This window comes from Asterias rubens, chromosome 8, assembly GCF_902459465.1.
Source record: "Asterias rubens chromosome 8, eAstRub1.3, whole genome shotgun sequence".
NCBI lineage: Eukaryota > Metazoa > Echinodermata > Asteroidea > Forcipulatida > Asteriidae > Asterias > Asterias rubens.
In genome coordinates, this window is record NC_047069.1 from 15,520,353 (window position 1) to 15,546,079 (window position 25,727).

At 38.1% G+C, this 25,727-nt stretch overlaps 2 protein-coding genes across 3 annotated transcripts in view; one reads left to right on the forward strand and one right to left on the reverse strand.

Annotated features, from left to right (window-relative positions):
- The window catches only part of LOC117293446 (crystallin J1A-like), a 39,754-nt gene extending 26,429 nt beyond the window's left edge, over positions 1 to 13,325 (forward strand). Inside the window, exons 5-7 of the mRNA XM_033775782.1 lie at positions 8,632 to 8,761; positions 9,996 to 10,160; positions 12,178 to 13,325. Coding sequence (XP_033631673.1) covers positions 8,632 to 8,761; positions 9,996 to 10,160; positions 12,178 to 12,419 — 537 coding nt within the window. The 3' untranslated portion in view covers positions 12,420 to 13,325. The remainder of the gene's footprint in view (positions 1 to 8,631; positions 8,762 to 9,995; positions 10,161 to 12,177) is intronic.
- A 2,880-nt stretch (positions 13,326 to 16,205) lies between these two features.
- Positions 16,206 to 25,484, reverse strand: LOC117293447 (ubiquitin carboxyl-terminal hydrolase 38-like). 2 transcript variants are annotated; one of them, XM_033775785.1, is made up of 8 exons: positions 25,379 to 25,484; positions 22,781 to 23,744; positions 22,218 to 22,319; positions 21,545 to 21,703; positions 20,681 to 20,874; positions 19,830 to 19,923; positions 17,270 to 19,141; positions 16,206 to 16,903 (listed from the first exon to the last, which is right to left on the reverse strand). In XM_033775785.1, the coding sequence occupies exons 2-8, from the start codon at positions 23,708 to 23,710 to the stop codon at positions 16,748 to 16,750; spliced, it is 3,507 nt and encodes a 1,168-aa protein (XP_033631676.1). In that variant the 5' UTR covers positions 23,711 to 23,744; positions 25,379 to 25,484; the 3' UTR covers positions 16,206 to 16,747. The 2 variants fall into 2 exon arrangements, with proteins under 2 accessions (XP_033631676.1, XP_033631674.1); XM_033775783.1 differs by lacking the exon at positions 25,379 to 25,484 and adding an exon at positions 24,714 to 24,782.
- Positions 25,485 to 25,727: the final 243 nt, after the last annotated feature.

Below are 25,727 nucleotides of genomic sequence, written 5' to 3' on the forward strand. Positions count from 1 at the left end.
GCAATATGCAACAAAGGGACATTTGTTTGGTATTCCTGTTTTTATCAAGGAAGAAATTCATGCTAAGCAAATTTCTTTGCTTAGCAGCTCTATGAAATTGGGCCCAGGAGAGTTAGATCGGATAACAGTCTGACACAATGACATGCTTAATCACAAGTTACCACTTACATTTTAATTTGAAAATAGAATTAGGTTTTGCAAACTGCTTACCAACCAAAAGGACCTATGACATAAATGCTAAAAATAGTTAATGATATGGCCCTTCGACCCTAGCAGAGTCTTTCTCAAAAGCTAAATGACAACAACACATTTGATTTTCTCAGACTATAGACAGTTACGTCAAATGGTTCGGGGCAAGCTTGTATAGCAGCCTCCATATGAGCAAACTGCCTGGTACCCTTGTGCCATATTCATTAAAAATTGTGTAATACAGTGTTTGCCTCTCTTACGTAACTACGCAAAAGCTTGCCCTGATTTATGTGACATAGCAACTGTCTGTATAGTCTGAGGAATTAAAATTTAACTGGTAACTTGTGATCAAGCAATATTAAAATCTAACTTGCCACATTTTTTTTTTACAAGATTCACACTTTTTTTAAATTTTTGAAAGGGCGTGGCATTCATCGCCTGATACAGTCTCAAAAATAGTCCAACTATACGCATTGTGCGTCAATCTGTGCTATTCCATTTTTACTAGGTAAAGATCTTTACTTTGCTAGCAACAGCTCCACAAAAACGAACATCTTATAGCCATATGGAGACCGTGCCTTTACCAGCTGCGCACCGCGTCTCTGAAATTCCTTGCCAGACGAGCTGAGGGGCACACCTGATCTGTCTACATTCAAACACAACCTCACAACTCATCTGTTCAATTTGTCTGCTTGCTAGCTTCCGGCGCCTTTGAATGGTACCTTCCAGATACTGTGCGCCTTATAAATTTTATGTTATTATTATTATTTCTAATATCTTAATTGATCACATTCTTTTCAACTGTGCTGACACACTTTCCTGACTCTTTATACAATTTACCACTGGTCGACAATTCAGTTAACTCCAGTAGCTACAGTTTGAAGTGCATTGTACATTAAACCTGATACACAATGCCAATAATGTTCAGAGTGTGCCACACATTACTATGGATCTGTAACACAGGGATCGTTAGTGTCAACCTATCCTAACAAATGAATCTCAATGTGTGTTAATTGCCAATGCAAGCTACGCTCACTCAATCTCAGGAGTGCTTTAGCTGATGCATGCAACGCTTGGTTCAGATAAATTCACCTGTTCGTGTCTTACACACGCACTTTATGTCCTCTCTTAATTAATAGTGTTGAATTTTGTGGAGTAATTCACATTTTTCTAAGGGGTTAGTATTTACACAAGAGAGGGTGGTTTGCACGCGGTGTTGTTTCACTTTTGTGCATTGTGATTGATTTTGACATTGTCAGGGTGGTTTTCAAGTTTGTTTCTTAAAGATATTAGGGATGCCATCGAAGGTGCATCTTGAGAAGTGGTGAGTAGCATGATGCTGCTGAGCTACGGTAGACTGCATGGAGCCAACTCTACTAAAAAATTATCGGATAAATTTGTCTTAGTCTCACAAACATTGCGGGTATATGTAAATACCTCCTCCTTACCCAGACGTTCCCTCGGGCCTTTTATTTGTCACGATTCTTCCTGATTTTTATTAGTTTTTTACAGATTTCCTTTTTCTTTGCTATTGTCTTGGAATTTGAGGAAAGGAAGACAGAGAGTTACATTTGATTATGAAACATCTTGGGGCTTGAGAAGATTTCATCTCCTTACCAAGAAGAGACAGTTATCCATTTCATATCATTTCCGAATAATTAAAACTTTGGCTTGTAACAGTTACACTCTGTGTATGTTAAAACAAATCTGGTTCATGTCGTCTTGTTAGAGCAACTAGTCTAATTTCCCACGAGAATGCTATAAGCAAAAGCATCAGCCAATCTAGGTGTCTACTACCTTTGGGTGTACCTCTGGGTTATTATTAAGCCAAATACGACATTTTTCCAATTCTATGCAAAAACAAACTCCTATGCAGCGAAAAATGTGTTTTTTTAGGAGATACAATGCTCTTGCCTGATACAACAAGTTAAAAAAAATAAAGTAAGCAATCTGGGGAAGCTTCTGCAAGAGCCAAAGTTTAATTTGTAACAAAGATTCTTTTACTCATTGACAATAAATGTGCCGACACATCATACACAGCTACATGGAAATGATGTTATTGGCTCTCGTTGGAGCACTAATGTACTTTGTATGTGCTTGAGATCACTTGACATTTACAATCTTTTGATCTAAACTTCTGGATGTAACTCTCGTGGTGTAAAACCTCCACCTTAAAGCTAATTTATTGTCACTTACATTTCTGTTGGGAATATAACTACGTTAGTGAAGTGTACTGAAGGGTTTTGTGGCACCACTAAATACACACACTTGACGGACAGCGGGAATATGAAACCAGACTAGAAGTCTGGGAACAGTCGCATACCACAATACTGACGTTGCTATGTTTTTAGTTGCTGGTAATTATTATACTAGTCCTGCCATAGTGTTCTAATACCTAACGGAGAATCATCTAGATAAACAAATGAAGTTTCTATTGATCATTTAACTATGACCTAAATCATCAGAGTTTGGAAACTGATAAATGGCAAAATTTATCACCGAAGCAGGATTTGGGACACGCTTCCGATGTGTATCGGTTACTAAAAATACAAAGGGGTATGTATTGTTGTCATGGTGATTGATGCTTGAGGTTTAATAACAGCCTATTTAGAGTACACGTTATAATTTTTTTACTTTTTAAAATTTGTTTTGAAACCAACCACCTACCCCAATTTTGATTGTTAAACATTGACAGACTATTTAAATCACCCTTTCCACTGTATAACTAAAAGTGATGCCTCAATTGAAGCTGATATTTCAGATCAAATGTTCTCCCATCTCGGGAGATTTCAATATGGCTATTCCTGACTTCCAGCTTGCAACTCTGTAGTTGATGAAATTTGTACCATGGCAGGCATGGGGGTCGGCTATTGAAATAAGGCTATTGAACGACGATCTGGAAGAGATCGCTGGTTATTGGTTTTTTATCTTAATTTTATTTTAAACTGATTCTTGATTTTCAGGTATTTCTTTTGACCCACCCACAATTTTGAAAAAAAAGGTATAAATATTAAATAAATTGATTATTCGCAATGATCCCCAATTCATGAAATAAATCAACAAAACTATCATAGAACTTTACCATCAAAATAAAAAAGTTGTTCAGTAGAAAGTAAAAAAATACTTACTCATCGTCTTTCAAAAATCATCTTTGTGTGGGCCTCCTCACACTCACACCTTTCTTTGTCCCATTTTTTAGTCCATTTATTCAGAATCTGGCGCCATTTTCTGAAACAGCTAAGATTGATCGTACCTGTGGGTCAATCTTCAGTTGCTAAGCATAATGTTTGGGCCTTTTTGAGATATCGACGGAAATCTGGTTTGTCCACTATAAGAAGTGATATATATAACCGCAATAATTCCAAAATGCATTTTACTTTCAAAAGATGCTCTTTATTGAAGTTTTTACCGTTTGAATGATCTTCCCATCAAGGGAACTCGGCAAACTCCCACAATACAAAGGGATACAAACACCAAGCTGGCAACAGCCAATCTCTCTCATACAAACATTGGTTTAACGTCTATAATTATGAATTGTACAAATCAAGAAATAATTATTCATTAACTAGACGACAATAATTATTTGAGTCATTGTGAAATCGGCGGTTAGCTAGGGGATTCAAACCCACAACCTTGTGATTGCAAGTCCTGCAGTCTAACCACTTGACCACGGTGACTTCCATATAGTTTGAGGAGTGGTTACCAAACGTATACCTTCCCTTTAAATAAGGTAAATCTTATTGACTTGTGAAAATCGAGCCCAGTATGTTCAAAACATCTTCTTGCGTATGTCCATCAGTTCATGTGTAATTTTTAATTTCTGGAATTGACTTGTTGGAATACAGCCATTCTGCTTGAGGGTAGGATTGAACTAGAAACATTTCAGAACAACTTGTACTTTGTCATTCAGTTCACACATCAAAGATACTAGGTCAAATTTATATTCGTTTTTACCTGAAAGTTTAGACTTCTATTAACATGTTTTTATAGACTCAAGAAAGTTGATAGCATTCATTTATAGTATTGCATGGTAAAAATCTGCCACGGTAAAAGTCTGCCACTTATTAATGGTTGTTAGCTAAAAACAATTAATTATTGTCCGACATTATCTAACTTCCATCAGCCATGTACAAACAACTGTGCATGGTACATGTATATTCGTTGTTGTCCATATGCAAAAGTTCTGTTCTTTTGTCTTTTTTGTTTGTTTTATAAACAGAATCACCTGCCAAATTCATTCAAAGAAAAAAATAAAGAGCCATTTTGGCAAAAATAAGACAATACGACTTTTAAGTTTTTAGTTAGTGGTCACTGGTGGTACAGGTACAGGGGCTTGGGGGTGTACAGCCCTTCCATGACAAACCAGCCCCACTCAAAACGTTTTTTTTTATAAACTTATTTAGAAGCTCATTTCTTGGTAAATTGAGGGTGCTTTTTCCAGGCATACTGTATATAGATGTGAAAATAACATGTCCTTTCTCAGCCTCTTTTTACACTTTCGTCCCTTTTTATTGCAAAGCAGCTTATGTACTTGCTTTTTCTAGTTAGGTTGTTGTGCCATGGAAGGGCCTTGTAGCACAAGACAGCCGTAGCTGAGTGTTTTATGGTTGATATTCCTTCAATGCAGACTGGCAATATCTTGAGGCATTTCAAATTCCAGATGTGATTAGTGAATTATCCAATAATAATGTACTGAACCATCATTGACCTTTAGGAATATTTTGACTGCTGGCAACCATTTGGGAAACTGACAAGCGTATTAATATTTTAGACTTGTAATTTATGTCTGGTCCCATCTTAAGAGATGAAAGAAGACCTCATTAATACATGTATCAAGACGCGGTAGGGTTTCATTAACATTATCAGTTTATTTTTTAAATTTATTCTTGTCTGGCAGTTTGAAACTGAATTGCACAACATGTGTACAGAAAATTAGTTCTTAACCAAAAATATGGTCTACAAGAGCATTAAAAGGGGTTAAAATGTTGGCCCCTTAAAGACAATCATTACAGGGCACAATTAAAGTGACATGTTTACATTGGGGCTACATCACAAATGCGTTTTATGCGCACGTTAGCTTTAACATATGAGGTGCACTAACACACACATACAATTTATTTGTGAAGTACATGTACATGTACATGTAGTCAGTATTGAAAACGACTATTAAAAAGACAAGCAAAATAATGGACCAGCTAAATAACATAAATATCCCAATATTTCCATGATACAAACATGGGTAAACAAACTTCAAAGAAATATTGAAGGAAAACATGTTTATATAGAAAATTACTGCAAAAAATGTAGGAATGTCAGCAAATAATATGTATTCAGAAAAGGCTGTGGAAGTGGATTTCCTATAACTTGCTCTTCTTCAAAGCAGTGCAGATCAACCTGGTGGCTATGTTCTTATGTTCCAGTTCTTGTGTAAATTTGTGGGTTTTTTAGTCTGTACACTCAACCACTTCTCCTTTAATAAAAGGTATGTGTCATTATATTCCTCCAAATAAAAAAATAAAAATAAATATCAGTTTTGCTTTCTTGTTTTTGAAGGCTTAAACTCACTGAACTCTGTGATGTTACTTATCCTTATTTACATTTTGTCCACACTGTCGTCTGAGTTTCCAGAGCAGTAAATAATAATAATAATAGTGGCCTCTTATAAAGCGCTCAGGTCCGTCAGGCATGACGCTCATGACGCTGTACAAGCAAACGTTTGTACAAATACTAAAGAAAGTACAATATAACTGTACAACATTGACACTTATATAAGACTTGGGCCGTGTCCGAAACGGCGACTTCGGCTACAGCTACGGCTAGATCGCGCGCGTCTGCCTATTCTTCAACACTGGTAGACGCGCTGATCTAGACGTAGCTGTAGCCGAAGTCGTCGTTTCGGACACGGCCTAACTTAGGTAGAGATGTAGGGTAATAAGTTCAAAGAAACAGAATTACTAAGTGAACAGATGTGTTTTTAATAGTTGTTTGAAAGAGCTAGTGGATGAAGCTTGGGGGAGAAGAAGAGGTAGTCAGCTATAGCTGTCTATATTCATAAACCCTTGCTGTGTTTCTTAGAGTAATGACCTTGCATTACTTCAACGGATCCATCGTTATAATCACGTTCCAATCATTCAAAATGTTTATATCCAGTAATTAAACGTCTGTGTTTAACAAATATCTCAGCAGGGGGTCTTTTGTGTTAATGGGAGTTAAATCCATTCCAGACATTCATACATTTAAAAAACAAATTATTTTTGTAATTTTGTCAAACTTGTGCAGTGCTTGCAGCTAAAATTTAGGATTTTAACTGCCTGGGCAAGGTTGGTAGTCTATTGGTTAAGCATCTGCTCTAGACTGTCAAATGTTGTAGGTTCAAATCCCACTCAAGTAATATTCCTGTGGATTTTGTCACAAGAGTCAGGGAAAAAGTATTGATCTACAGTGCTTAACATCCATGTAGGAGTAAAACACAAATAGGCCTTAAAAAATTAATAAACAAAACATATTAATATTTGATGATGCACCATTATGGCAGCTAGCAACAGTAGATGATATATTTGTGCTCCAGTGTAGTTTAACCCAGTTAGTAACTGGAAGCCTTCTATAAACCCAATCTTTAGTCGTCTATTTTTCTCCACAGAAAACAGAATTTTATTTTAAGCGGAGTAATTCCTTTCTTCTGGATAGAATTTTAAAAATCAGTGGCAAATTTTAGGATGTCGTAACTTTTTGTGAATGCTATATTCAGTTTACTTGATTTACTTGAAATCACGGCAAACACGTCTTTAATAACCTGAACGCCCTGAGCACCTACTGATGTGAAGTCTGTTCAGGTAGTAATCTCACGTCCTGCACAGCCAGAAACCAGACCACAGATTCCTTTACACATCGTGACCAGACTAACCCCTAGGGTGATTCTATGAATTTCATCAGCTCATGAAGAAATTAGAAACCATAGGAGGATAATTATTTGGTGGGATTTTCTCCTCATGGTAGCAATTATATACAGTATTTTTGTTTTAAATCGCAATGGGAGAAGAAGTCCTTGGAGAAGATGTTATGGGTTTATACACAGCTGTTAATTATTGTCATTTATCTGATGGAATAAAACTCTGTACGCTCATATCTCAATCAGCATATCAGGATTGGAAATTTCTCTAATTGTCTTGGGTCTAAAAATCCAACCCAAAGAGTTCACTTTGTCAATCATGTTGTCTTTAGGAATCTCAAACTTGACCTTGCAAGATTACTAGAATGAGCGTACAGTTCATGTAAATCTTCAGTTCCAGTATACATTTATCTGTAATGTTTTTTGTAATTTAGTGTTCCAGTATTCTACATGTACTGATTGTTGGTACGATACATCTTCATCGAATAACTTCACAGTGCAATTCAAATGTACTTATCAGATAGAATCTGGCTATGCTCTCCGTCTCTCTCCATTAGCCTCTGTGTTAATCATCACCCCCGCTACCCACCACCCCAACTACCTTCCACACAATCGCCTTTGCCCACCACTAAACACCCACCACCCACCACTCACCACCCACCACCCACCACACACCACCCACCACCCACCACACACCACCCACCACCCTCCAACCACCACCCACCACCCAAATATCTTCCATAGAACCATGAAGGTAGAATATAGAACCACCCAAATACCTTCCACAGAACCACCTTTAACCAACCACCAAACACCCACAACCTTCCACCCAGACATCTTCCATCCTCCATACTCCACCCACCACCCACCCCCCACCAACCCACCACCCACCCCCCACCAACCCACCACCCACCCCCCACCAAACCACCACCCACCACCCACCAACCCACCCAACCAGCACCCCACCAACCCACCACCAACCAACCAACCAACCCACCCACCCACCACCCACCCACCCACCACCCACCACCCAAATACCTTCCACAGAACCACCTTTTACCCACCACCAAACACCCACAACCTTCCATCTTTACATCTTCAACCTTCCATCTTTACATCTTCAACCTTCCACCCACCACCACCACCTTCAGCCTGCAACACCAACACCCACCACCCACAACTTTCCACCAATCAAAAACCTCCACCACCAACCAAAGCACCCTCAAACCCTCACCAAGCACCCACCACTCTCCACAAGAGATGATACCTCTGTACTGCTGTTATATTACACAATCGTCATCCTTGACTGGATAGTTTGGTCCATGGGTGGCGCCTTATTACCACCCACTTTTACCCAACCAACAAAAACCCACCACACCCACCATCTTCCACCAAGTGTTCATCAACACCCCACCACCCACCAAACCACCTCCAACCCTCCACTCACAGTCCCCCACCCAGCACCCACCACTCTCCAATAGAGACAATATCTCTGTACTGCTATTATATCACACAGCCTTCTCCCTCACTGTTGCCTTCTTAATTCCTTTCAGGTGGATAGTCTTAGCAAGGTTGGTCCATTGGTGGCGCTCTACGCTGGAGACCCCAAGTTGATGAGTTATGTTGAATCTACAGTCCGAGTCACTCAAGACAATGACATTGCTGTCAAGTATGCACAGGCCGGTACGCAACTAACATTTTCTCTTAATCTAATTTGTCTTAGTGGTAAGACATCTGCTCTAGCAATGCAAAGGTTGTGGGTTCGAATCACACCCAATGGGAGACTTTTGGGACGCTTGGTGGCAGCAGACTTACTAGGTAAAATCCATTGTTCTCGGTAATGTGCGCATGCTCAGAACTACGTAAACAATGGAAATTTACCTGGTAAGTCTGCTGCCACCTAGCGTTCCAAAGTCTCGCATTGCTTTGCCTGTGGATTAGTTTGATAGAACTCGGGAAGGTACTGAGGGGAAAAGATACAGCGCTTAAAATACATCAATGTAAGGGTAAAAACAAGTTGTATTCTTTATTCCCGATAAAAACTAACATCTATTGAAACAAATTTAACTATAATTTCAGTTTATCACAGTTTGCAAAACAGTCAAATACAGACCTCAATGGTCTGCTATTCAATATCCATGTGGTTTTGAATAACTACGCTGTATGATATCATGTGGAATATAATTTGATTTTTGTTTTTAATTTTGTATTGTTTGTGAACAGTGATTCATGCAAGGGTTGTTGCTAATTGTCCTATTTGTACTTTTTACAAGTTTTGCTTGTTTTGTTTTTCTAAAAATTTGTGTATCTTTTGTACCCTTGTTTTGCTTTTAATATTAACGTTTAGTGTTTATCTTTTTTATGTACAGAGCCTTTGAGCAATTTATTGGATATATGGCCCTTTACAAATGCTGTTATTATTACATGTTTTGTTATTATTTTGTGGTGAGTGCATCTACAAAGTACGCACATGTTCACTGTTAGAAAGCGTCTCCAAAGTCAAAATGGGTGGAACGTTCTAATTTGATTAGTTGAACGTTCCAGGGGTGTGATTGGCAAATGGGGGTTTCATAAAAATAAGCATCCTTGTCTCAAGTTTAAATTTTGTTTCATTGTTAATTTAACCAATTAATTATTAAAGAAAAATTATTACAAAATTTAAATTATAGTTTATCAACAAAGTGCTATAGGCATTTTATTTTCAAGAATTTCAAGAATTTTCACAGAATTTTGTATAAGAAGAATTTAAAAAGAATAGTTTATTCCGTAGAAAATATAGTAATCATTCACATAGTTTGTAGTAGACCTATTGTGCTGTCTATTCAAACTCTTGGGTGATAGCAAATAGCGCTTTATTTCCTTTTAGCAAAGGTGCTTTAAATTGCTTATGCTCTTATACAAAATCTGAATTCCGCAGGTGCCAAGCTTTTGGAGGACTATATTCTGAATGGTCCAAACCCAGACGCCGTCCAGAAACTGACTGGTCAAGTGGATGCAGACGCTAAAGCAGAGATTGAGGCAGTTATAGCTGTTAAGGGTGAACCCCATCAAGAAGTCGCTAAGAAGTTTGGTCTTGGCTGTGGTAAGGCTGTGTCTGAATTGGCGGCTACGGCTATGGCTATGTGTTGAAGTATAGGATGACCTTAGCAACACTCTTAGCAACAGCTGTGGCCATAGCTGTAGCCGCTGAGTCAGATACGGCTCAAAGTATAATGTGGATAACTAAACTTAGAAACAATCAAACTTTCCAACTTTCCAACCAGCCGTCGATTTCAACTCTTCCTAATAGGATTAGTCATAGGACTTAGGATGAGGTAAGTTCCTTAGACGTTAGGACGTATTGAACCCATCTTAAGTAAGGAAGAGTAACTCGTCCTAACTCGAGATAGGATTAATCCTAGCTTTTCGTGAAATCAGGCGCTGGTCCAGCAGAAGCTAAATTATCAGCATACTTTGATTTAGCACGGGCACGTTAAACCAGAGGTCGTTGGTTTAAATCATGCCCTAGACAAATACTTGTAATTCCCTCACACTCGAATCATGCAATTGTTCTAAAAAATTACCTATGTAAGATTTTTCCAAAATGTTTTAAATTCATCCTTTTATCAGGATTATACCATGTTTCTGTTTTTATTAATTTATATCCTCGTTTGTACATTGTTTTAAGGTCGGCCCTTATAACTCAAATGTGTTCTTCCAAATATTCTTAATGCTTGTTAATATGTTTTTCTTCACAGGAACTATATATTTAATATTGGATTGATAGGCTTTCGAGTCACAGTGATTAGGTTCACCTTTATTAACCATTAGCATCTTAGAATCAGCTTGTCCTCTCTGATTTTATAGATTTTTTTCCCAGTTCAACATTGGTATAGGTTCACAAGATTGTTAAAGAATACTTTTGTTGTTTCTTGTAATGTTATATTTCATCGATAATGCTGTATCTTCTACAGTTTGTTGAAATCTTGGCCAAATATATAATAATTTAAAACAATAGCGGGCATCCCACTCATCATTTCATTTTGACTGTTCTCGTCATTAAGGAAAATAGCGCCCTCTTTTGTCTCAAAAGGCTCCCATTAATGAACTTGCAGTCGTATTTTACCAACACAAATTGTTTTAAGTTGTTACAATTGACTTGGAATCCATATGAAGACTATTCCAATAAAATACACCATGTGGGACGAGACTTGGTTTTTTAAATTGCAATTTGACAGTAACTTACATACAATTTTAAATATTATTTAGAGAGACAATCATCTTCAAATCCAAACTATTTAAAGTCCAATTTAATAACCCATTTTTTTATTGATAAATTTCTTCTAGTACTATTAGTATTCTTGGTATTATTTGTGGGTTTTTTTTCTCTCTACATTTTTTTAATTTCTTGTAATATGCAGTAGAGTATATTCAATCATAAAAGAATTGAGATATTGCCAACATGTGGGGACACTGTAAACATAGGCCTAGACAGCTCAGTTGGTAGAGCACCGGCACGTTAATCCAGAGGTTGTTGGTTCAAATCCCACCCTAGTCAATTCTTTGTTCAACCCCAAAAATTATAATTTGTGCATTTATTTTACTTTTTGACTAAAAGTGTTAATGTTTTTTGACTGAAAAGGTATTTATGAATGGGAATCAAAGTGTGTTGAATCGGTTTTCAACTAGTGGTTTAAACACGCCGAGGCCTGGTTCTTGATAATTTACCTTGACTTCGTCTCGGTAAAATTATCAAGAACCAGGCCTCGTTGGGATTAAACCACTAGTTGAAAACCTCTTCACCACACATTGATTCCCTTATTAAAAAACCCATTTTTTTTACTGATAAATTTCTTGTAGTACTATTAGTATTTTTGGTATTATTTGTGGGCCTTTTTCTCTCTACATTTTTTTTAATTTATTGTTATATGCAGTAGAGTATATCATAAAAGAATCAATCATAAAAGAATCAAGATATTGCCAACATCGGGAGACTGTAAACATAGGCCTATAAAGCTCAGTAGGTAGAGCGCCGGCACATTAATCCAGAGGTTGTTGGTTCAAATTCCACTCTAGTCAATTCTGTTAAACCCCAACATATTTTCTCTTCTTTTATACAGGCATGCCTGCTAACTTCAACAATGCCATTCACTGCATCCTAAATGGATCTGATGACTTCGCAGCTTCGGTTCGCTTCGGTCTGGCGAGTGGTGGAGATAACTGCGGCCGCCTGAGTTTCGTGGGTAGTTGCTTCGGTGCACAAGGTGGATTCGAATCTCTACCCGCTGATTGGATAGCCAAGACTACTGAAGGCGCTAAGATAAAAGCCCTGGCTGAGGAGTTGGTCAAAATGCGCAAGTAGATATTGAAGATGACTTTTTTTTATTCGGAACTCCCAAAACATGGAAATCCGGAGAAAACATGTGACAATAGTTATACAAAATAGACCACCAAACTACCAAAATTATACTTGATGTCGTAAATTTGTTTAAAATTTGCCATTGGAGGGAATTTTGTTCCCGTTTTCTTTTTTGCATTTATATTTTCAGTTGTTGTGGGGTGTGCTATATTCATTGGTTTACAATTTAAGTGAGAACTTTTATTTTCTATATTGAATAAATTAAAACCGATTTTTGTTGTCTGCAAAAACAAAGCAGGGAACCACTTGTAAGTATATCACATTTAGTGGTATTTGGACTGGCTACCAGTTTCTACTACTAAGCAAGGTTCTTTATGCTCAGCAGATTCAGTAAAGCCCAATTTCACAGAGCTGCTTAAGCAAAAAAAGCAACTTAGCACAAACATATTATGCTTACCAGATTAAGGTTACCAGCCATAGTACCATTTCGCATGTACAAGCTGTGACTAGTATCCTGCATTTGTTTAGCAGAAAGTTGCTAAGCATAATTCTCTGTGTCAGGAGCTCTATGAAACTGGGCCCTCTTTGCTTCACTTACGGATTTTTGTGTTCGGCCAGCTTGCATGTTCACCATGGATTTGCATTGTTACATGTATGTCACTTTCCAGTAAGCACTGGAATGTTAGCATGCCTTCTAGTGTGCTTATGGTTAGCAGCACTATGAAATGGAATCTCAAGCAAAATCCGCCATTAAGCAACTCTATGAAATTGGTCCAAGATGTTAAATTGATGCTTACAAAAGCAGACTCGTACAAGGTACCTTCATTTGATTAAATCTTTTAATTGCTACATATCTACCAAGAAGAAAAAGCAATGCTTCTCAACAAGTGATTTAGTCTAAACATAAAACAAAAACATACGACGATGCTGTATAAATAAGCGTTACCCGAAACGTCCTTGTTTTGTTTTAATCCCCTCTAGGACTCGTAGCGCTGGGCAATTTTCACTGTGCCCTCTCTAAACTTAAATATAATTCTTGTACAATTCAAAATGATGTTGCAATTAAAGCATACACATTTATTTACAATGGGTATATCATAGACCTTATCGCAAATACCAATGCGCAAGCGCAGACTGTTGAATGAGATGCATTGTGGGTTATATATGGATCAAATTTGGATACCAGCAAGACCACAATGCACCTAATTCCAAGCTTTACGTGCGCGCCCCGGTATTTGCGAAAAGGTCTATTATGGGGACTCTTTGGTTAAAGGGGCAGAGGGGTTGACTTCCAAAAACTTAAATCCAAGAACCAATCTCTAGTAAAGACTTTTTGGCTTTCTCCGTGAATTTCTTTTTTCGTCCTGCACTGCCTGAATTGCCCCCTCTGTTTTGCCCAAGTTGGGCGGACAGTTGTCCCTCTGGGTTGCACATCAATTCTATTTACAAAACTGTACACAATTTAGCACGGCTGGAATTCCGTTAATGTATTCCCCATCTTGCACCTTAATTGTGCTATATAAGTCTACGAGTCAAACCATACTCCATGGAAAAACAAACCTTTTAAGAAATTTGGCAAAATGGGGTAAAACTTTGTTCAGCAATTTATCAAAGTATTTCTAGACAGAACATGTTTTTTCGCACACTGAATGCTGAGTAACAAATGTCGATGTTTGAGAAGCAACTGATTATAATGTTACATGTATGCCACACTTTCTGAACAGAACAAAAATTAAAAGTTCACAGATTTACAAATTCACAGATTTACAAATAACTTACAGGGTTTACAGAAGGTAATGGTGAAAGACTTCCCTTGAAATATTATTCCATGAAATGCTTTACTTTTTGAGAAAACATTAAAACAATTATCAATTCTCGATATCGAGAATAACGGATTTATTTTAAACACATGTCATGACACAACGTGCAGAAACAAGGGTGGGTTTTCCCGTTATTTTCTCCCGACTCCGATGACCCTAAATTTTCACAGGTTTGTTATTTTATATATAAGTTGTGATACACGAAGTGTGGGCCTTGGACAATACTGTTTACCGATGTTGTGCGATTGCTTTAACAAGGGAAATGGTTTACTGAGCCATTTCCAACAACAATCATGTGCCTCAAAATTTAAATGTTACTGAATTTCAAGTTATAATGTTTATATATTTTAGTTTTTATAAATAACTTAATACTACTTTAAAACTCATCTCAAATCGATTGTTAACTTAGCATTATTCTAGCCTGAACAATCGATGTGAATAATGCCAGGTACCAGCCTTTAGAACCTGGCAGTTTCCTGCCGCATGTACCTTTGATCTTGCATTCAATAGGATTTTTGTACTGTTTTTATATGTCCACAGATTTACATTTAACTTACAGGGGAAAGCTTCCCTTCAACAAGTCACAGAATAATTGTGTTCTCTTTGAGACAAAAATTATTTTGGCATTTAAAATCCCATCAATCAGTTCTGGTATTATACCATAGCATAACTGGTTAAAGGAACACGGTCGAGTTGGTCTTTGAAAAGCGTTTGTAACTGTTTTTTATAAAATGCATATGGGTAGAGAGATGTTGTAAAAGTAGAATACAATGATCCACACAAACATGCCTCGAAATTGCACGGTTTTCCTTTTACCTCGTCGACCAACACGGTCGGCCAAATAAATGGCCGACCGTCTTAGTTCGCGCAGTAAAAGGAAAACCACGCAATTTCGAGGCAAACTTGTGTGGATCATTGTATTCTACTTTTAAAACATCTTTCCACCCATACGCTTTTTATAGACCAACTCGTCCGATCCAAGGCAACGTGTTCCTTTTATAGTAGCTTTCTGCTACCATTATCTTCAAACTGTGTAAGTTTAATGTAAATCTGTGGACATTGTGTTTTGTGTTAGGAAAAACTACATAGACCCTTTTATTATATATAAGAACTAGAGGGCGCAGGCGGCCATTTTCTAAGTTGACAAAACTGGCATCGCACAGCATGTGTTTCATATTCAACGCGCCTACAGAATGGCGCGCGCGTGTCTCCTTGCGGTCCTGTCGCGTTTGTGCAAGAAGCATCACTAGTGCACCCTCTAGTTCTTATATATAACTCTTAGGTGTACACTCAAGTGTGTAGTATCATTCTGGGTGCGTTTTCATGGTCGTAACCAATAACTGTTTCGGTTGAAATAGCCATTGGTTGTTCACTAGCCATTGATCGAAACGGGTATTGGTTACAGCCCCCAAATCGTACCATATATTTTCCTTGCATTATTTGTCCATCCAATGAAATCACTGGGTTTGTGTAAGACCGAGTGCGGATAATAAAAAGGGGACCAGTCTTAAATTATTCCAGCACAACGACGTGGATCATTTTAGTCCTTCTTTGTTGATTAAATTTCTTAAATACTTTAGCAGTTAGTCATTAACAATAATCGGTAGGATTTTAACAACTGTCAATCCGCTTAAATAAATACATGACAAAATAGAATTAGCTGTTGCAAATTGCTTACCAACCAAAAAGGACCTATCATGGTATTAATGCATAAAAGTAAATAGCCTGGTTTCGACCCTAGACGAGTCTTTCTCTACAGCTTAAAGACCCTGGCCCTCTGCTAAGGTCAAAGTGCCAGGCTATTTCTATTTTTTAAATACATGTATCAAATAATAGACCACAAGGGAAACTGGGTACATTTTTACATGTTCACTGACAAATTGCATAGATTTTGAATGAAAGAAAATAATAAATATTCGCAATTCAATCTGTTGAGAGTAGCCACGATATATACTTGAGTAAGTTCAACTACTTTCAAAATTATTCCACTTATTGCACTCTTTGATACAAACAAACTTTTTCTACAAGAAACCTAAAGAAATGTTTATATCCATGTGTTTTGGGGAAGAAAGAAAAAAACTGCTGCAATTTAAGTTAGATTTGAAAATAAAAAAGTTGTTGTTTTAAGCCGTGTGAATTATTAGTGAGGACTGCAATAGTAAACTGATTATGCTTAACATGGGATCAGGAATACCACCATAATCACGGTCCAACAATTTGGGTGTTGAGTTACTATGGTGTTGGACTGTTGACTGCACTAGTAAACTGATTGTGCTTTGCATTGGATTATGTATACTACCCAAATCGGAGTCCAATAGTTTGGGGTTTTGAGTTACTGAATGATGATGGATTTTGTAGAAGTGAGGAAGGATCCTAGTTCTCACTGGAGGGAGTTGGGACTAAAGAACCAACCTATGAACATTTCTTTGATTTGTTGTTGGATCCATTTTAATACTAGAACAACGTCTATGTAAAGATTTTATTTTGTGAAATGAACCTTCCTGGAGTGGGCTAGAAGACCAATCTTGGTTGTTCCATTCCCCCACCTCCTCCACCACAGCCACTCGGTGGATCATTTCTGTCGTCAAAGTTGCGATTATTTGACGAATAGTTTTCCACACCTTGAGATGTTCTTAGAGCTATCGTGCGGGCCTCCAGCTCACGCTCCTGGTTAAATACAAAAATTATAGGAGATAAGTGAAAATTATACGCAATCAAAGGGGTTTTGTTCACGAATAAAGATGATGATGGTTGACCAGCTCTTGCTGCTGGCTTTTACAAAATTAAACTTCGAGTCTTTTAGCCTAATGAAATTTTTAATGATCTTATTTGACCAGTGTATGCTAAACTAGTGGAGTTCAAATACTCCTATTGACTGTTGAATGCTGAATCAATGGAACATTCATTTTCAAGATAAAATTGAATGTGGTGGGTATTAAAATGAATGGATTTTTGTTGAAATTAGGAGAGAAAACCTTTATTTATCTAAATTTGTACGTTATGATACTCAGCAACTTATTTTCATGTTCTTACCTTCAGATAGAGAGCGTTGTCCTTACTAACAGCTTCTTGAAGATCCTTTCTCAAGGGTTTGTCCCGTGTCTCAACTGCTGGCATTCCGGCTACAGTCTGGTACCCCAACTGCTTAGCAGATTCAGGCACTTGTCTGTAAAAAAGAACGTACGCAGTGTCTTTGGGAAAGCGCTTAGTCACATTACCAAAGGAGTCGTAAGATGAGAATGAGACCCGACTATCGTTAAATAGATACCACTGATCCGGCAGGAGGTCAAGTTCTTCAGGTTCTTTGCCCTGGTTCTGTAGTTTACCATCGCCAGCTTCGGGCTCTTGCTGGGAAGCTTGCTTAGATTTCAGTTTGGGATCGTCGAAGAAACTTGAATTCCTTGCATAGCAGTAATAATGCCCACTTTCTGATGAGACACCAGAGTGTACAACGACACCACACAAGGCAAATTGAAATCTATCCTCGTCCCCTTCACAAGGTGTACTGATGCTCTCACTATTCTGCCGCAATCTCTTTGAGCAAGGAGCATCGTGGCTCAGGTCGCCTACATCCATTCCTGTCAATACTTCCCCGTCCATATCTTCATCTTCATTTGCATCTTTGCTTCGATGACTCAACACCAAGTTCAAGACTTTGGGAAACTTGACATCCGCCAAAATCTTGCAACGTCTCTGTGTCTTGACATCGTATGAGAATCTCATTAGAGTCAACACAAGTACTTTAGGAGCCTTGGAGATCTCAATGCGCTTCTCCGCATCCCTGAGACATTTGCATTTCTCACAGTGGTACTGATTATCTCCGGTTAAGAGTTCTGGAGTTAGATAATGAACCAGGAGTTCCTCGAGAGTACTCGGAGATGTTCCAGAGGATTCAATACCCTCTCCACTTTGCCCTGGTCCTGACAATATGTCTTTAACGGCCGATGTAGAAGCAGCAGCCCCACCGTTTAACTCCCACTGTTTACTCCCTGAGGCAATCTCTTCCTGAGCTAACCTGTCGGCAGCCAGCGCAAGCGACTTGTTCCCTTCGTCTTTGTTGAGACAGCTCTCGCCTCCCCGCATGCTGCTCGTTGTATCCGATCCGGGAAAGGCAAGAGGGATATCGAAGAATGCTTCCGTTCTACTCGATACACTATTACAGGTTAAGCAGCAGATGCGAGTGACTGATTTTCCTGCAAAATAGTTCTCAACAATGGATGGCCCTGTGTTTGGTTCAGGTACTGTTTTCTTGGCTTCGGCATCGGGCAGCTTTGCCTTAGTATCTACAGAAGCTTTAGCATGTCTCAAGTCTTCCATGATGTCTGCTGTGGATTGAGATTCTGGAGGATGAATGTCCTCTTTCGGAGAGCAAACCGGATTCCCATGATCGGACAAATTACACGGATCCAGTGATATAAAGGATTCATCACTTTCAGTTTTGCCTTCTGCTGATTCCATTGCTGTACCTCTGCAATCGACCTCTTGAGTTTGACCTACTTCTTTCATTTCTTCACTCGCACCATCTTCTTGTCCATCATGTCCTCTATCCTCCATATTAACGTCCTCATTTCTTAACTGGGTAGGAACTGATGAGGAGTCTGCATCTGGTTTTCTCTTCTCCGGTTTTCCTGACTCTGGAATCTTCTTCCCCGTCCCATCGTCTCCTTCCTCTGTCGTCATTTTCTCCTCCTCCAGTTCCTTTTTGTTTGCAGTCTTTCTCCTCATTCGGTCAACCTTCTCTCTGGTTCGCTGCACATCTGCCTCAAATTTCCGGATGGATTTTTCCTCTTGTTCGATCCTGTCAAGGAGGTACTTCAGAAACTCGGAGCAATCTTGTTGTGTGCCTGTGGTGAACCAAGGAGGCCGTGAAGCAACAAGAAACTCTTTAGGAGAATAGGCAGCTCTCTGGTAAAAACAAAAAGCAACAAATGAATAATCAAATAAGCGCTCGTACATATTTGTTTTTCCCTTATAATAAACTGTTTTCCTATTATAAGTAGATTGCTTTGGTTTTTCCCCTTTTCTTCAAACATACATAGTACATTCTGCATTCAAAACCTGTTATCTTCAAGCAAACTTCAATCATCTATTGTGATTGGTCAGTCCATGGCAACAATAGTGTGCTATATAAATGACAAGTGTTTATAAGTGCAATGTTGAGAATATTTTCATCAGCTGAAAGATGGAAAATTCCATTAAACGTGGCTTGACTAGTGTTGTTTAAACTCCACATTTTGCACTATTGTAAAGCTTCAGGCCAGTTTGCCTGATGATAAATTTATCAAAAAATTTTCAAAAATATGCGGTCATGGAATACGAACACATATAGTGCATAGGCGTCCAATATCCAATTTGGCCTTTAGCCTTGTCGGGGTCGGATATAGTACCCAGAAGCAAATTTCCCCCATATTCCATTTGCACTTGTGTGATAACGTATAGTAATATCAGCATACGCTTGAAAAAATGATGTTGAAAGAACATATCAACATGTACTTCGTTTGAAAACAAACGTATACTATTTTATACTTTTCAGTATTCCCTTAAATTTATAAATCGTTACTGAAGTCATTTCATTCTGGCACCATGTCCTTACCTGTGTGTGGGCTAAGAATGCAAAAGTACTCTGCAATCGAGCAAGCACACATTGAGGACTGTATATAGGACATGCCATTATGTCTTCATGAAATCTGAAACGGGATACCAAAAGAAGGCATTAATATATTTAGAGTAGTTTACAACTTATTAGTTTAGATTCATTGGTACATGTAGATTCACAAGTGGAAACTTTGCTATGCATACAACCTATGCAATAGTGTTGGCTCTGGCTTGAGCATAGGCTCTAATGGGGGTTTACAATGGCTGATGAAGCCGTAGCCAGTTCGGAAAACACATAACGTCCTGCATTAGTGTTACAGATAAAATCAGGGTTAACTATTCCATTGTTTAAAGGATAGGTCATACCTAGATTGATTAATATTGGTTAATGTTTATTAAAATCTAATAACCATGAAAAATTACTTAGCGAGAAACACTACAGCTGTTGATAGTATAAACTGTTTTGAAGAAGGATTCCCTTTGAAGTAATAAGATTTGGATAACTGTTCACCAACAAATATTGATTGTGTCTGAAAAATGATTCATGCATCTCAGATTTCAGAGGGTTTGTGTCCATTCATGATTGCTGTGGCCAGAGATGCTGTTGGTACCAGCTTTCACCTCGCTAAACATGGATGGATTTGATTGTTCTTGAGAAAAAGTTTGGTTTGGTTTGTCTCAGCAAGTAGACACTGTATTGGGCTGAAACTTTCACATGTTACTTTTATTGTATCTTTCTTTATAATTCTGTCCATAAATCAGCTTTATGTTGACAAAAACAAGCCAATGACTGTACTTTTTAAATTTTGAAAACAAAATGTATTTGCAAATTTATTTGTGAAAACCCACCCACTAGTCATGAATAGAGCTTGTAGAACACTATTCATATAGCATGTATTTCCCAAGTTGACCAATCCAGTCTTGCCCGTTTCCGACCGAGGAAGGAACCGTGTTGACAAAGTAGAGTCTGCAGATGCTCCAGAGGTCCAAGCACTTAGCTTTAGAGTCTCTTTCATGGCTTCCTCTGTAGGTCGAGGAATGTCCTGAGGAAACGATCAAGGAGACACCAAGTCAGTTTATTTATTAGTTTACACTCATTGGTAGTTTCTTATGTAGAAACTTAAATGTGCATACAGTTTATGCAACACAGTTGACTCTGGATTTGCATGCATTTCATGTGGGATTGCATAGTTTTCACTTTCACATCCAGTCTTTACTAAATAACAATCTCTACCAACCATGATGAATAATGGTGGCTTCTCATATAGCACTTATATCCGTCACTCAGTGACGCTCAAGGTGCTCTAACATTCAGTATTTTCCTGCAAGGTATTGTGGAGCTATGTTTTTGAAGTATTATACCAATTCCTTTAATAATTTACCATGTAATAATTTACAAGGTGCTGTGGCGCAATATGTAGCCAACCATACCAGGAACAATGGGGTGAACCCCATCTCTTTTCAATGAACGAGAAACCATATCAGTTGATTATAGCACTGCATGGTTTTTAGTCAGTCTTTACTAAATCACAATCTGTACCAAATAAAATGTTGATATAAAACAAAAACCCAAATGTTAGTTTCATGAGAACTTGGGGCTTACTCTAACCAAAGTGCCTAATCTGTTTGGGTTCAAACATGGGGTGAATAAAACGCTTCAAGGTAAAACAGACATTAACTAATGACCCTTTACAAAGTTGTGACCTTTAGTACCTTGAGAGCGTCTAAGACTTGTTCATAAAGATCAGGATAGCCCGCATGTTGATACATCAGACAGTAGACCAACTCGGCAATCTTCTGATTACATTCTTGACTGGACGGTGACTTTTCTGCCTTCAAGCGCTTCATTAACTCGGGTACATGAGCAACAATCTATAGGTGCCAAAGGGAAAAACAATAAGTATTATTTAAAAAAACACTGTAATACTTAAAGTAAAGCAGCAACCATCGCCCCCCCCCCCCCCTAATTTTGATGAAAAAATCCAGATCTGTACACAGTGCCCTCAAGAAAGGAAAAACTTGCCCCTCCCCAAACTGGTAAACACCGCTATAATATAGTGCATTTGTATAGGAATGCTCATTGCGCCATTTATTTCATTCCATTTGTTTCATTCCTTAAACAATTTTAGCTCCCTGGGGAGTATACAGCATGTGCTGCCAAATCTGTGTGCACCAAGCTAAATCAATCACAATAACCATCTCTGCCTTCACAGGTACCCATACCCTTGGATGTAGAGAAGTAATTCTATTTAAGTGTCATGATCAAGGACACAAGTGTCATGAATGGGATTTGAACCCACAACCTCAATGACTTAGCCACCATTGCTTGAGTTCCATGCATGAAACCGCTGTCACGACATGCCAGTTTCCTTGAGTTTGAGGTTACCTTGTGGAAAGCTTCCGGTGAATGCTGGAAGCTAAGCAGCATGTGCGTCAGAACTGGCAAGGCACTTTCCCTGATGACTGGGAAACATAACCTCACAAACACCTGCAGACAAATTATAATGTAATTTAAGAATGATTTAAAAGCGATCAACAAACTGTGAGGAAAACACGCAATATTCTTGGTCCATTTTCATAACATGTCAATCTGAAATCGGTGTTCATTAATAGATGACAGCACATTCTCTGTCTGTTTGTGGGTACATGCTGTATACTGGTGGTTGGCAAGGTTGTGTGCTTATATTAGTTTAGCAGAAATGTGCTCAAGCCAAAGGTATGGTCATATCAAATTGGTCGAGAGGATTTTACAGGGTGTACGTACATTCATATTTGAGTTGAATTGTTGCGTCACTAATCTACCAAGAAGAACTACCAGCAAGTTGGTGTGCCTTTTGCTTTGTGAATTAAAAACTTTGCTCTTGTCCTTTCCGCAAGCCTAAACATCTGCAAACAAATTTTATAAAATTGGGCCCCAGTAGAGAATTATACTGAAAGAACTCTGTTTACCTTGTTGACACAGGCAACAGTCACATTAATCAGAATGCTGAACTTCTGTGCCAGGGCTAGATTCTTTAAAAATGAAATGATCCATTTGTCGATGTTCTGAACTCTTGGCCATGACAGCCACTCGATCATTCTGGTCAGCGCAGTGGTCATTCTCTCATCCACGATGGACATATCAGAAGCTGCATTCTTGGTTACCATAGCGATAAGTTCAACGGGAACATGCTGTACGAGTGCACCAAGGGCGACTGATGGAGGATGAATTTCTCCTGAAGGTAAGGTTGAGATAATGTTAAAGACGGCTGCAAGTGATGGGATAACAGTCGTTATATTCTCATGCCAGACATGATGTAACAGACCACCAACATGAATGACCCCCTCCAAGTTGTGTTTCATGATAGCTTCAGTAGGAGCGACTTGCATGGCACCAATGTTTTCGATGACGGCGATGCAAAGTAGTACGACAGCAGTAGCTTTAGGTAGACATTCCGGAAACGCCAAGAGAAGATGACTGACTTCAACTACCGTGGCAAGATCAGTGTGTTTCTTAAGTAGCGTCACAACTTGCATCTGTACTATCTTAGAGGCCGTTGCCCTGTTTTGAAGCATCTTCATTCCTTCATGGATGAATCGAACTGTTCGACTCGGATGCGGAGTCTCAGAGCTGAGGATTCCAACAAGAAATCTGCGGTTGAAGAATTCTTCAAAGATGGTTTGATTGTGTTTAGCCCAAGCATGAAACAGCTGACGACCCATGTCTTGCAAGAAAGTGGACTCATCTTCTGTTATCCAATGAGATGAGATATCAAGGAGGGCAGTCACTAGTTCTTCTGGAGGAGCTTTATTTGCTGAATTGACGACTCTTTCTATAATCGCTCTCTTGACCCCTTCAGGATGAGTTGAGGCAGCAATTCCTAGAAGAATCTTATCCATCTTTGAAAGTGAAGGCCTCTTTGGGTTGATAGTTCTTCAATAAATAAAAAAACAAAGCCATGATTAAAAACATTCCACATTTATATAGTTAATATAATATTTGTGATTAAGAAGAGTTTCATCTTTTATGTCACAATTAATTTGGGCCACAACACAAGGTCTGATGTGCTATGATTTGAGGCATTGTAAGGTGGACTCATTATTAGTAAGTAGACTATAAACTACTCAATTGCTACCTCCATGCTCGAAGTAGAAGATGGGACTCAAATTGTCAGTAGACACACAGTAACAAGTTCTTATCTGATCAACTTCACCAAGGTATTTTCCCAATTTCCTTAATCTACTCATTGGCCTTGGACTTGCCACTAAAAGATTGTACAGTGCATAAAATGATAAAGGTCCATATAAGAACAATTCTACACTAGATTTTTGCTAGATTTTAGATAGCTACCATGAAATGGCTTTAGGCTTTACTACTGTACTGTGAAATCAAGCAAATCTCTGTCATTTTTCTTTTGAAGAAAAAGATGTTTTTAGAAAAAGATGCCGGATTTTGATCCCAAGATCTAAAGGATACGAAGTGGAGTGTCAAATATATCATGTTTATTTTATTATCACTATTTATTTGGGGCCAGCTTTTGTATTAGGAAATGTCTGTTTTAAAAATTTACATCTTTTTGTTGTTGATTTCCAAATTAATACAGCCTAATCTGTATTTATAATGTTAAAACAATTTAATTTTAATTGACCAAATTTATATAGCAATATTTAATAACCACTATTATTAGCACTAATTTAAAAAGTAAAATATAGTTTAATTATGAAATTGAAAAACTTAATTAGGCCTATTAATAAAATAAATCAATCAATGAAACTGCAAAATTTCTGATGTCATGAGATTTCAATAAGTGATTACGTGAAGTAAAACAGAAATCCTTTTTTTTCTTTTCAAAGAATAAAGTAATAATAAATGCTAGTCATGATCACGCTAACAAACGCATACAACGTAAATAACTGAACTCCTTCCTCCAATATGATACTGTATGGTCTGAATGACATTTATACATTGGCATGAGGGTCCTACTACTTGCCGTCAACTCGCCGTCAACTCACTTGCGCCGTCAACTCGCCGTCAACTCCACCAATATACATTTAAAATCCACTAAAGAAGCATAGAACTGTAAAGTATCAGCTCAAAGAGCATTCGCGTAAGTTTTAGGTCATACTTCGGAATAAAAATTAATTTTTTTTCTCGTGAAAAAAAATTCTCGAAGCCAAAAAACTGTCGGCCGCCATCTTGCTTTTTCACAATGATTAGTCTTGGCCCAAGATGTCAATGATTGGTACTTTTTTTTTATCAACACAAAGTCGTTTTTGTGAATGACTTTGTACCGAAAACCATGAGAAATATGTAGTTTAGCCCAGACTTAACACTTCCGTGCCCCCTTTTTATAGATTTTTCATGTAAATTTAATGAGTTGACGGCACTAAAATGAGTTGACGGCGAGTTGACGGCAAGTCGGCGAGTTGACGGCAAGTAGTAGGACCGTGGCATGATGATCATTATTGAATCGATGACTTGACTAGACTGTGCAAACAAAGCAGAGAGACAAAAAAAATCAAACATAAATACACCTAATAAATCATTCAAAGAAAAGAAAACTTTACCTTATTTTGGTGGGCAATGACTACGTATATCTCTTTTAAAAAACAACTTAGATTGGTAAAATTAAAACCATAATGCACGGAAATCCGAGAGCGACGACATTTTAGGGAAGATTCCCTTTAATACTTTATGTAGCTCTTGAGGGCGCTATACTGCTAAATGCTCCGCATGCATAAAACAAAAAAATATGCAGGAGGGGGAAGTGGGGGCGGGGCCTGCCTCCCCGATCGATAACATTCGAAAACCATTTTTTCATAAACAATGTTTTTTATTGTTTTTTATTTGTTCATTCCTATAAACAACAATACAGTAGGGGCCTACTACTACAGTAAACGTCAGAATTACGAAAAA